The 13,906-nt window shown below is 37.8% G+C and overlaps 1 protein-coding gene across 1 annotated transcript; it reads right to left on the bottom strand.

The window, feature by feature from the left end:
* Window positions 1-4,304: 4,304 nt before the first annotated feature.
* Window positions 4,305-6,314, bottom strand: LOC122653471. Its single transcript, XM_043847313.1, has 4 exons — window positions 5,984-6,314; window positions 5,666-5,719; window positions 5,495-5,554; window positions 4,305-4,556 (listed from the first exon to the last, which is right to left on the bottom strand). The coding sequence occupies exons 1-4, from the start codon at window positions 6,278-6,280 to the stop codon at window positions 4,428-4,430; spliced, it is 540 nt and encodes a 179-aa protein (XP_043703248.1). The 5' UTR covers window positions 6,281-6,314; the 3' UTR covers window positions 4,305-4,427.
* Window positions 6,315-13,906: the final 7,592 nt, after the last annotated feature.

Raw genomic sequence — 13,906 nt, 5'->3', positions numbered from 1 at the left:
ATGGATCCTTACCATCGAATCATCTCTATTTGAGGTCATACTTGATGCAAGGTCTAAGCTATGCATGTCTTTCTTCACTTCTCCTCGAGTCATTCTAGGTTTGCTCTTGGCTCTTTTAGCTCATTCAATCTAATAAAATCACTCCTTTATATTAGAATTTCTAAAGGCTTCCGTTGAACATGACTATGCCACCTCAAATATTTCCACACATCCATCTCAATTACATTGAATTTATCTATATGATTGTCCATAACTGTCCAACATTCTATACCATACATCATAGTTAGACATATGATTGTCAGTTTTAAAAGAATACGTTGATCACATAACACTATAGACAGACCTCTTTGCTTCTTGGACCAGTACTGTTCAGAATTAGGATTTCACAGATATAGGGAACATAATAGTATAGGGCTTCCCACTTGAATTTTAGGTGATTTATGTGCTGAACAAGCAACATCAGGATTGCCCTTCTCGTTCTCCATGTGCATCAGGGAGGAACTTCATGTTTGGCAAGAGTATCCTTTGTGACCAAACAAACCTATTCTTAGCTAAATGATGTTTCTTAAATGAAAATTTAACAGTCCCATCCCCTATGGAAATGAAATAACCTTCAATGAAACCTCTCTACACGGTGGACTATGGATTATACCGGTGATTCTGATCTAATGTTAGAAAGCACCTCATTATTGGATTGGGGCATCTACGAGTCAATATCCTGTAGAGAATAAAAACCTATCAACTCTCTTCCCTCTCCCGCGAAAAAAAGAAAAAGAGTGGGGGACGGGGGGGAGTTGGTTTTGTTTGCGTGTGGAGCCCTATTAGTTCCAAACAAAGAAAGGAGAACGATAGTTATAGACTTGAGACTTGAGAAAAAAAGAAGTGTCCAAATGACACCTCTACAAGTGTATTTAGAATTTGGCATATCTTTTAATTTCTCCTGTTGTCTTATTCTAAAAGTTCTTTAAGGCATGAGTATAAAAGAGGTTTTAAAAATAACTTGAAAATGATATTAATGTTGTTGTAATGCACATTTTTTTAGTATACATGTGAAATGACACTATTAACCTCATTGAAAAAATTGTATATTATACTAAAGACAAAAAAATAAAAAAGTAATTTACACATACCACCCCTGAGGTTTAATGAAAGTATGATTTCACCCCTCAGTTTTGGAAAATTCTACGTATCCCCCATGCTGTCAGTTTATGACTAATAGTGTTAAAATCAATGGGTAAAGTTACCAGAATACCACTTCAAGAAAAAGAAAAAAAAAAACCTGCAACTCATCTTCCCCAATCGATTGGGGAAGATGAGTTGCAGGTATTCTTGTAGGGAACACCATGGAAATCTGCACCGATTTCATGGGAACCCATTCCTAACGATATTCAGGCATGATAAGCATGTATCCTCTTCTTCTTCTTCTTTTACACCACCACCACCCACCATTGCCGCAGCCACCACCACCACCCACTGATTGCATTCTTGAACGGCCTGATGGACAGATCTTCCTTGCTGTTTTGGCAGCTTGTGCTAGTACAGATGTTGTTGAAGAAGGTTCATGATTCTAATCGGAGGTTTACCATATCGAATAATAGGAAATGGGTTTAGGGTTTCAAGTTTTGGGGAAATTGGGAAAGATGAGGGTTGTCTGTTTCTGTGAACTTGAAGATCCCAAGAGCCGCTTAAGCCATCGTTTCCAAAAAGGAAAATGAAAAACCTGCAATCTCAGCAGAGAACTGGTCATACTTAAGCCATCGTTTCCTCATTAGAGGCTTCTCAATTTTCAAAATAGATTGCAATCTCATAAACAAAACCAAACGAAAAAAGAGGGCAAAAAAAGAAGAAATCTGCAATCTCAGTTGATAAAAGGTTATAAGAAGAAACCGGAAAACATTAATTTTGTTTTTGTTTCTTCACCTGCTTTGATTTCTCCTCTGAATTAATCTTCTTTTTTCCATTTTTTTTCCCACCTGAACAAATCGACGCGGTTTGGGAGAAACCCTTCTTAGAGCTTCTTCTGCCCAACTCATCTTTGATTTTACATTTTAATTTCACCAATTAAAAACCAAGTGCCCATTCACCTTTCTTGACTTTCATACAAAAAGGGCTCTCTCTGCCTGTGAGTTTGGACTTCAGAATGAACCGTGCCCCTCTAAATACGAAAACCAAATTAAAAAAGTGTCCCACCCGACAAGGTGCGAAACATGAATCCAAGTTGTATTGGTTTTGCAGGTAATCATCTGATGAAGAATCAGATGTGAATAAGAGTGTGTCAATCACTATCGATGCTTGTAAGACTACAGCGATAAATAACTTCATCATGTTCTTCCAAACTGATTTCCATGGTGTTCCCTACAAGGATACCTGTAACTCATCTTCCCCAATCGATTTGGGGAAGATGAGTTGCAGGTTTTTTTTTCTTTCTTGAAGAGGTATTTTGGTAACGTTACCCCTTGTTTTTAACATCATTAGTCATGAACTATTAACGTTTGTAAACCTCAGGGGGTATGCAGAATTTTCCAAAACTGGGAGATAAAATCATATTTTCATTAAACCTCAAGGGTGATATGTGTAAATTACCCAAAATAAAATTACAAATTACTTGACACCTTGAGGGATGTCAATAAGAAAATCCCTATAATAGAGGTATGGTTCTGCAAGCTCTATCTAACTTCCATACGGAGTTTAGTAGCCAATTTTCACTGCCCTTGTCCACATGGCAAAGAGGGAGCATATAAGGACTCAATTTCCATAAAATATCCCAAGCAGGGTGCATTCAAAGAGAGATCCCAAGTTTACAACATATTCAATTTAGTTTTCTATCGATTTTGGCCGGTCTGATCGATTTTGTTTCTTCCGGTTTTATAGAAACCATACCAAAGCCATCCCAATAAGTATTCTGTTGGGTGTGGTACACAATGAACCGATCAGTTTTGTTCGGTCCAACTGGGTCAAACTGAAATTTGACACTCCTACCCGTAGCCCCAATACAATTTGGGAGCAGAGGGTGTCTGAATTGCTAAAGGAGCTTATCTAACCCATAAACGGGACGAGTTGAGGAATCGGGCTCCTCTCCTGCGAGCCCAGTGCCCAGTGCCCAGTGAGACATCCAACGGCACTGGACAGTTAGGCATGCGGGGATGTGTGCCTGTGTGGGGCCTGATGCGCATCCCAGCATGCCCAGCAGCCCAGCACTATTGGATGACTCACTGGGCACTCCTTGGGCACTGCACTCGCATGAGAAGAGCTGAGTCCGTTTGGGACTGAGGCTGGCTGGACAACAAAACTAAAAGATCATAAAATTCGGACATCAAAACCAGGATCAGCAGAGTGCAACTACAAAGGTGGCAGACTTGATCGAACAAGAAGAGTAATTGTTTTTCGATCAAGAAAAGGAAGCGATATCCAAGTACACTCGGTCCTTTTCCATCTCCAGAGTCCAGACTAAGCTTTGTTGGTGTAGAATGAAAGGCTTGTTCACAGTTAAATCGGCGTATAAACCACCATCAAATCTTAAATGGAAAAGCCAGCAGAATGTACCTTCAACCCTCAGCCAACAACATAAATCAGATCTTATGAATGATGTTTGGCGTAGCCTGTGGAGCATAAAAGCCACATTTAAGATCAGATCCTTTTTTCGGAGTTGGGGGAAGAGCTTGCGATGATGGCCTCACAGGACTGTGGCCTGGGCTTGCCAAAATTAGCATGAGACCTGAAGGTAGAGCTAAGTAAGAGGAATCGGCAACTGCAAATTTACCTCATCACCCCAAGTGAGTGATCATTTTGTAGACTGCAAACATGAGCAACCTCTAAGCACCAGCGAAGAACCACCTTATGCTCTGTTCCGCGGAACATCACAACTCCTACACAGGTTGTTGGACTGAACTATCCTGGTCAGAACCTATAAAAATGAACCTGGGCCCAAAAAGATCACTCATTTCCTGGGAATGACACATGGCTTTGTTTAAACCAAATGCCATGTCAACACCCTATGAATTTATTTTTAGCAGACCCTGTTACGATTCTCATGCAACATGATACTTGTTCTTCCATCCCCATCAGTAATTTCCATGGTATCCACCAGACAGAGGAGTTGGACAATCATGACAACATTTAAAATAACCTGGTGTCTGAGTTTTGACACAAGACCATAGGCCACCCTGTTGCAAGGTCCAACCCTCCCATGCCCTGTAGGACCGACCCTGCATAGTTGCTGTTATTAATCTTTTCCGCAGATGCTTTTGAAACAACTAATGTGAAAATGAAAACGAATACATATTTGGGCAAGGTGCACATTGTGCTGAGATTGAGAGAAAATTTCCCTTGATAAGTGGATACAGAATATTATCCAGTTTCAGTATATCAGAGCAAGAAATTAAGATGGAGCAACTTCAGCCGTACTTACAGACGGAATTTAACAAATTCTAGTTAGCAGCGTCCTCTTCATCCTCAAAGCTCAAATTCAAAGTTTGCAACTTGAAGCCAGTTCCTTGTATGATCTCAACCAAATTTGAAGCTACCCCTGTTGCTTGTACTGTTGTTTGCTTACTTAACTGCACAGGAAAAGAGATAGACATAATGGTAACAGAGTGTTAGATACAAATAATAATTGCAGGAATGAATTTCAGAGATAACGGGCATGAGTTTGATCATCCATCAGTTTGATCACTTCATAATATGGGTCAGATCAATAATCTCTCTCTAAATTTTTGGTGGGGGGGGGGGGGGGTCTGTAAATATTGAGCACGAAAAAAACACTATTTTGTTTGAGACAATTACGCCTCCAGAAGGTCCAAAAGACTTCAAATCCACTCAAATGTATCCTAAAATTGAAGGTACTTATGAAAATGGCCCATCTCCTGAGTGAAAACCATGACCTTATATTTTCAACTGTCCCATACTTTAACCTCCAAACACTGAGAAAACAAATTTATTGGTAAAACTATTTTAGAGATACAACACTGAACAGATCTAAAATTTTGGATCTCCCAAACTTTACTTTATGTGGCTAGATTTCCAGCCAACATATCAAGTAGTTCATTTGAATCCAGTGAAAACTTAGGATTCACAGTTGCTCAGATTCAAGTTTTATATCAAGGTGAAACATTACTGCAAATGATGACACAATGTCTTGCAAAAATTTTGGCCAGGTCCTTTAAGTATGAGGAAGATTGCAATTTGTATTGCAGCGAAAATTGGACTTCAGACACTTACGACAAATTAGGAACATATAGAAACAAGTCTCTGAGGAAGATGGAAAGCTAAACTATCATAATCGAATTTAGATCCTTGGAGAAAGATAAGACAAGCTACACAGTGAAAATTACAGCAAATCAGACAAAGCTAATGTTTTAGAAAATGTAGAAAGGGTAGGAAACCATGGAGAACGATTCAATATTGTAGAGAATGATAAAGTTCACGAAGATCCAAGATCTCCTTCATGTTTATATTTTATACATGTCAAAATTCAACATACAGATAATAAACTTACTTCAACACTGGCAATACCCTCAACAACTTGAACCTTTACATCACCAACTCCCTCTATTTCCTTCACGGCAAAGTAAAGAAGTCAGTTTGTATAAGCCAAGATATTGCAGTATACTACGTGGTGTATGTGAGAGGGCGAGAGATGCTTAGAATAACCCTGAATTTTTTATACCTGTAAAGCTTTGGTCACAGTTGGTACATTAGATTCAGCCATTGTCCCTTCTGCCTGCATGTTGTTTCAAACAGAAGAACATGAAAAAGAAAGCTGAACAAAATTTTGTACCATTAAATCAGCGTATTGCCATTTCTAAAGAAGAATTTCTCACAGGAGTTATAATATTGACTTTGTAAGACTACTCAATCAGTAACTATCTTAGACTGATTGAAACAACTGCGAAAACCCTTTCCCAAAAGAAGCAAGAAAAACCAAAATCGACACAGAATTTCATGGAGAAAGTAAGAAAATTAGAGAGAGAAAGACTGAGTGTGCCTGGAAGAGCATGGCAAGCACATCGGAAGGTGAGACAGGAACCGAAACGGGCTGATCAACCGGAGCGTCTTCCTTCTCCTCCTCTTCTGGGATAACAGTTTCCTCGGCAACCGACCTAATCCTTCTCCATTCCGGGGACTTCTTAGTCATCAGATACACAGAACGATTCTCTACGCTGCTTCTCTGGAAACGAAGGAATCGTAGTGGAGGACTCAGAGAAGAGGAGGAATTAGAAGTGACACTTGAATTGCATCTGGAAATCGAATACAGGGAAGGGATAGACCCAATGGCTGCCATTCTCTTCCTTCTTCTGCTGTTCCAACTCCGCTCCCTATCCACTTTTAATAGCTCGATGGCAATGCCCCTCTTGAGGACTGAGGTGGAAATAAGAGAATACAGTTCGAGCCCATTAAAGCGAAAGAATTTTAGCTCCAACTGTAGGCCGTAGATCTTTAGATTAAAGCGTTGCCTAGAGATCTGGTCCGGACTCCGGAGTGGTTTGGTTTTCTTCGTAGTCCCCAAACCTAACTGGTTCGCCAACCAAAACCGGATGATTCATCCAAATCAAACTGAACCCTTAGTTTGGTTTTGCTTTGGATATAATAGAAAACAAACCCAAAGTCGACTGAAACCCGAAACTGATATAAACCCAGACAAAAACCAATAAAAACTCATTAGTCTCAGTATTTTTTAAAAAATTTATATATGAAAATTCGAAATCAAACCAATAGCATGCCAATAAGAATCCATTATCTCAACTGGATTAAAAAAAATCCAAATCAGACAAAAATACAAAAAAAGACTTTGGCTCATTGATTGCCCGACCAAAACTGAACCAAACCAACTGATTGACACCCCTGTTTGCTAGTATGAGAAGTCTGCCTCTTTGAATGTTTACCCACCGCCTCATTACCAGACAGATTAGGATTAAGGGGGTTTTTTTTGACTAAATGTAATTCAAATGGTACAATACCATCTGCCAGAGTATGATAAGTGTCCATGAATAGAGAGAGAAAAAAAAATACTAGTTTTATGATTACAGAACAAGCAAGAGAAGAAACAGAGACACTAGAGAAGATTTAAATATTGTAGTCTACATACAATATTAATAAGAAACTATAGCTGGTTTGATGCACCTTGACAAACTCGAGAGCACAAAGGAATCAAAAACATTTCCTTCTCTACGTTTTCCCCCATCTTTCTACTTCCTTGCTTACTGTATAAGGGGTAAGGGGCAGGAACACACCCCCTCCACTCTCCCCCAACCCAAAGCAAAATTATTCTCTAGTCACACCATTACCAAAAATACTCGGAAAATTGTAGACACCCAATTGACAAGTCGCCCAATGTAATTGCCCTTTCGCATTGGATCCATGGTGACAACATGCCTTGTATTTTTCCCAAAATACACTCCAGTACCTCCTGCATGCATCTGACCCCGCCTTGGTGGATGGATTCCCATTCACCGTGGCTGAAGGGAAACCCGGTCCAAATAAAAATGTGCAGACTTGATCCAATGGCCTCTGGTCATTCAAGCAAATTTTTTATAAACTCTTCCTGAACTTCACCATCTGAGAAAATAGAGAAATTTACTCAACATCCAACAATCAAACATTTGAAAATACGAAATTGGTTCTTTCGGTCCAAAAGCCTCACCTTGAAGTTCTACAGCCAAGTTTGCTTGGACATCAGCCTCAGAATTGAAAGCCTTTAAAAGGACACAAGAATGTGTTTTAGATTATGGATAACGAACCAACAAAACATTAAAAACTAAAAAGAAACAGCCAAGTGGGAATAGCAAATTCAAAACCATGAGCAGCGTTCTCAACCTGGGGGGGGGGGAGGGGTTAAACAAGCAGCATTAAACGGAAGTAAGAAAATAGAAAATAAGTGTTAAAAAGGAAAGAGAGAGAGAGATCCCAATCCAGCTGCCTATGAGCTAGCACAATAACCGTCTTGTAGGTTCCAATGCATTAGATCCTACAGGTCTACAACCAAGGTTATGAACCATGAAATGCAAGCTAGGGAGAATGGTTAATCCAAACAGATAGTGATATAAATACACTACCTTGGGCCGACTCAAACCCATTTGAGTATCCAGACGAAGATGAACCGGGTCCAGTTTTATTTATAGTTCAGTAGGATATTTTACTTTATGGTCTATTGTAAGTGGATCCATTAGAGTTTGATTTATTTCATAATTTTTTTTTATTGCTGAGTCGTGGTAGAGTTAGAGTTAGGATTTTATTTCTAAAGTCCAAGACAGAGTCAAATTCTATTTTAGTTTTAGAGTTAGCATAGGAGTGTTTTGGTTCCTTTTATTTATACCATGTAATCGTCCAATGAGACCACAGATTGAATAGAATGGAATAGTTGAGTTATGGTTTGAAGCCAGTGTGGTTGTGCGTGTGCACTCTTCTCTCCCCTCCCTTATGCGATTTCTTCTCTCTTTCCCTGCAATTCTGATTCTTCCAGCTTCCTCTCTTCTCCTAACCGGCCCTCCACCAGATAAAAACTTTTGTTTCAAAGGATTAATGGTCGAAACACAAAAGACTTTTCAACATACAACTCAAAATTCAAGCAATCACACCTATAATGAAATAATTGTTTACTTGGGAAGCATTTTAAGTCTTGGTGTTTTAGTAGGAAACTTGCATGGTCTAAATGATCCTCAGCAAGTGAAGGCTGTAAAATGACATTGTAGTCACAGGAGTTATTTCTATTTTCTAGGATCCTTCTGTTCTCCATCTCCAGGTAGGATAAACTTTTGATGGACTATTAAATGAACTTTTACAAGTTGGATGGTGTCTAGAACAGTACTGACAGGTATATTAGCATGAGTTGGGGAGATTTGATATCAATTGAGCAAATGAGAAGCACAAAAAATACAATACAGCAAGAAATTCAAGAAAGGTAAGACAAATAGTACTGGAAATACTCACAGTCAATCAAAATGGACAAGGAAATATCAAATTAATAGTACATCAGCATATATGGTAAACACTATTTATTCTAGTTCTTAGTAGAAGTCGTGTCAAACATTGTTAATCTTAAAAAAAACATTAAATATACAGTGCCATGTGCCATGCATATTTAATTATGCTTAAAGGCATGAGTAGGAAAAGAAATTGAGATTTATCATATACAAAAAAAATAACCATGAATTGGAGAAGAAACTGAGATTTATCATATAAGAACATGTAGTGGAGATTAAACAAACAGATTAAATACACTTTTAGCATCAAAGAACAGCAGGAAGTTATTGTATGTACCCTGAGAACATGAGTGATCTGGAAAGAGAGAAAGTTGTCCTTAAGCTGCTCAGCTTCCTTGCATAAGTCAGACATGTTCTGTTTCTTTCTTTTCCATAGATGTTGAATCTGTTCCATGAAGCATCCACAGTAAAAAAAGAAATACATACCAGGTATAATCATTATGCCAATCAGCAAATTTTACTACACCCTTCGCATACAGTATAATCAAAGAAAACATTTTAAGCACTAAGACCTGGTTGTAAAGATGTTAAAGAGCTACGAAATTCCAGTTTTGGTCTCAGCTTACAGAGTAGGGGAAGAAAAAAAAAACAATCATTTAAGAGTCATCTTCTGGTGGTAAGTAAACCGGATAGACGCATTGGACTTCCATTGTTGTCCATTGCAACACATAGTAGAAATATGCCAAGGAAGCAACAGAAGACAGTTCTCATTTTATTTGAATAAAAATAGATCGGGCTGAAGACAACATGGAAAGAAAATAAAAAATACCATGATTAATTGGAAATTAACTTCAAACCTTCGTTGAATTTGAAAACTATGGGAAAATTTTAAAAATTGCATTATAAGTCAACATAAGCTGAGGGAAATTTTAAGGAAGCCAGGAATTGAAAACAACCAATATTTTGCCATCATTTCCTCATCATACATAAATGGAAGAACTTATGATTGAAAGAAAAAAACAAACTTATTTAGTTAACAATGAAATGAATAGAAGAGTTATGGGACCTGGAAACATAATCAGCACTCCCCTAAATTGCCATATGCACCTATATCACAGCTCCCCAATAGATTATAGCGATAACATATCATCTTCTCATTCAGTAGATTAAGCACAACATGCCAAGTAAGTATAAAGGCAATCTCCAAGGAGATGAAAGGAAAAAGATGGTTGATAGTCACCCAGAAAACTTGAATTTCAAAGGATTGTAGTTCCATCAATCCAATTTTATAAGCTTTAGTACCACAACTGAACTCAACTAAGCCCTTTTCCAATTAAATGGGGTCGGCTACATGAATTTGGTTTTGCCATTCAACCCTGTTTAAAGCTTTAGTGACCTGAGTTAATACAGTGTCTATCACACAGCTATGGTGGCCATCCAAAAACCATTTTGAATCCTCAAGTGCCAAACTTCTTCCAAATGAATCAATAATCATCATAACAAAGATAAAAATTTGTTCCAGCAATAAATACAGGAGAAAACAAAAGAAAGGATTAAACTATGACCAAACGAGTTTATGACGAGCAAATTCACAAGCAAATAATTGAGATCACCTATCACTCAATGCAAGGCAGGAAAGCAACAAACCTGCATACAAACAAGTTTGGAGTCACCTTGCACACGGATTTGTTTAAACCCTTTCTCAAGAGCAGATTTCATCCCTAAAATCATGGCTCGATACTCAGCAACATTGCAAGTTGCAATGCCCAAACCTTCACGTAATCGGAAAATCTTTAAAAAGAAAGTATTAGGCAGCAATATAAGGCACAAAATTATCAAGACCATTGCTAAATAAATGCATGAAATGTGCTCAACTGAATGCATACCACGCTTCCATCTTCAGCTTGCAGCACAGCTCCAGCACCAGCTGGTCCGGGATTTCCTTTTGAAGCACCATCAAATTCAAGAATACAAGAAAGCTGTGCACGGATACAGACATTAGGTTTTATTATGCACTACAAATGAATGAAACAAGACTACTTGAACTAGAATATGGGTGACAGACTTTTCTTAAACGATGCAACCCATCTTATTTGGTGAATGGAAGTACATTTTTTTATTTTTTATTTTTAGGGTATGGGGAGAGGGGGTTGAAGGCAACAATAGACAATTTTTTAGATCTCAAAAAGGAAATAATAAAGTGTAGAGAGTTATTAATGCGGAATTGATCTCGAACCAGAGAAGAACCAATGGGAGATCAATTGCAACAAGATCGATGATACAGGGACAAACAAAAATCAATGACAAATTTTCTTTACTCTTTCTTTTTATTTATAATTTTTAAATAGCTTATTTAGTTATACCGTAGGGGTATACTTGTCGTACCCTTGTGCTTTAGTTCATTGTCATGTGTTTAGTACATACATTAAGTAGCGTGCGCATGGGGTACAGAGGGGTGGTTTATTAGTAGGGTTTATTTGTCCTTGATTTTTTTATTTTTTATTTTTTTGGTTATAAATATATGCCATACTCCTACCGATTGGAGATGCAACTTCTCTCTCCAATTGGTAGTGCTTCTTCTCCATGATGAACAAGAGCCATACACAGAAGTCTTCATGATGAAATGACTAGTCTTTGAAAACACAACCACAGGAGACGCGTACAACAACAGTTCATTAGAGGCTAGTTGCCTACCTATCCAATTTTCTGGAAGGAACATTTTCATTAGTCATTATTTCTGAAAACTAAACAGGGCACGAAAGGGGTAGCAAGTTAAGCAAGAGAGAAACAAGCTCACACCGGCCCCCACAACCAGCAGAAATGATTTAGGCCGAGCTTAGTTAAATGACAAAATAAAAAAAAAGGAGACTTAATATGAGAGTGAGGAAGATGTGAATAGAAGAATAATAACAGGGCCCATTTGAGGGTGGAAGAGAAGTTAATGAAACCGTGTGAGCAAGAAAGATCAAGTGCAACATTGGAAGGAAAACTGAGGAACGCAAAAGCCTATGAATAAGATATGATCCTATATGATCATATATCCTTGAATAGTCCCTAGCTTTACTTTCAAACCCCACTTGTCCTTATCCTATGATTCCCAAGTTATACTCACCAAATACAATTAAGTCAACACTTTACAACCATGGTCACAATTTGGGGCCAACAGTTAAAAAGTACGAATTGGCTATGGTTTGTGATGCAAGAGTGGTGTGTTATATATGGTCTCTAAATACTAAAATTAATGTTAGAAGTAAGTATAGTTGATGCAAATAAGTCACCTAGAGGGTTTATTTTATTGGAAATAAGCTTTGGGTTGGGTTATGTATGTGTTGAGCCTTTCATCCCATGGGTTTTCTTTGTAATGGACCACTCTAATGGGCCTAAAATTTGGATACAAAGTAAGAAAATAGGATTTACTTCATTAATTTAATTAGAGTCCTGTTTTGAGTCAATTCTTTCATTATTTTAGTTTCCCAGTCAGTTTATGTTACTTTATTAGTTAATGATTGGGTTAAACCTTTCTTTTTTAGTGTTTTGAGTCTTCTATATAAGTTTGTAAGGGGCTACAGCCTTCTACACAAATTTGATTAATGAGATTAAGAAAATAAAAAACATAGCTTTGTGATTTGCTCTTTGAGAGAATGGTGAGATGCCATTGGTGAGAGACCAAAATATAGTGAGAGGCGGTGGGTGAGAGACCTGAGTCTGAGAGAGACTACCCTATCTTCTTCTTCGGTTTCTTATTTATTATTTTATTATTCTAAAATTTCCTGCAAATCAAGAACTGATCGATGTGTTTACTATTGTTGGACCTGAAGTTTGCAATCCTTTTGTGGATTGGTTATCACTTGTGACTGTTCTACATTATTTGGTAGCAGAGCCATGGAGGGATAACAGATGGAGTCAACGGTTGCTGAATTCTACTTCCCATTGAAGGTTGATTGTGCAACTGTGATTCGACATCTCTACCAAACTTTTTTTAATCACCTAGAGGGCTTATTTTATTTGAAATAAGCTTTGGGTTGGATTATGTATGTGTTGGGCCTTTGATCCCATGGATTTTCTTTGTAATGAGCCATAAATATGGGTAGAAAGTAAGAAAACGGGATTTAGTACATTAGTTTAATTAGAGTCCTGTTTTGAGTTAGCTTATTTCATTATTTTAGTTTCCTAGTCAGTTTATGTTATCTTATTAGTTAATGCTTGGATTAGGATTTCCTTTTTAGTGTTAAAGTCTGTTTTTTGAGTCTTCTATATAAGTTTGTAAGGGGCTACAACCTTGTACACGAATTTGATTAATGAGATTGAGGGGGGGGGAAACATAGCTTTGTGTTTTTATGTAGATCGAAGCATGAAGAACCAAAAAAAAAAAAAGTTATTGTTCGCACAACACTGTTCACGTGAAAAATGATTTGGGGGCTGATATGGATAAGTTGGTGGAGATTGAATGCAACTCAAAGACTCAATTGCCAAGTTGTGGAGGACTCCTACAGCAGGAAGTTCCTATTTTATAGGATTGCTTTTATGTAATGGGTAGTTTCCATTTTATAGGTTTAATTTCTTACTTAGATTAGGATTGAGTTGCTTTTGTGATTGGGTTGTTATAAATAAATATGCGGCTGAGCAGAAAAAGAAATAGAGATTGAAGAGAAAAGAACCATTGATGAAGCTGTGAGATGCGGCAACGCTTAGATACAGTGAGTGAGAAGCCCTGAGTGAGAGGATGACGGGCTGAGATAGCTGATCCGACCCCGCTTCTATATCCCTTTCGTCTTTTTTTTCTTATCCTTTTATGTTCTCCTTCATATGTAAACAGAAAATAGCAATAAAAGAGTTTTAGTTATTTAATTTTTGTTCTTTTATTGTATTGATCCTGCTGCCATCGATCTCCCATTGGTTTCCCCGGTTCGAGATCGACTTTTGCATTAGTTTTGCTATGTGAGAAGAGTGGTGATTGGTGAGATGCCATTGGTGAGAAACCAAAATAT

Source organism: Telopea speciosissima, chromosome 3 (assembly GCF_018873765.1).
Source record: "Telopea speciosissima isolate NSW1024214 ecotype Mountain lineage chromosome 3, Tspe_v1, whole genome shotgun sequence".
NCBI classification, from domain to species: Eukaryota; Viridiplantae; Streptophyta; class Magnoliopsida; order Proteales; family Proteaceae; genus Telopea; species Telopea speciosissima.
This window is presented reverse-complemented; position numbering and strand designations above follow the sequence as displayed.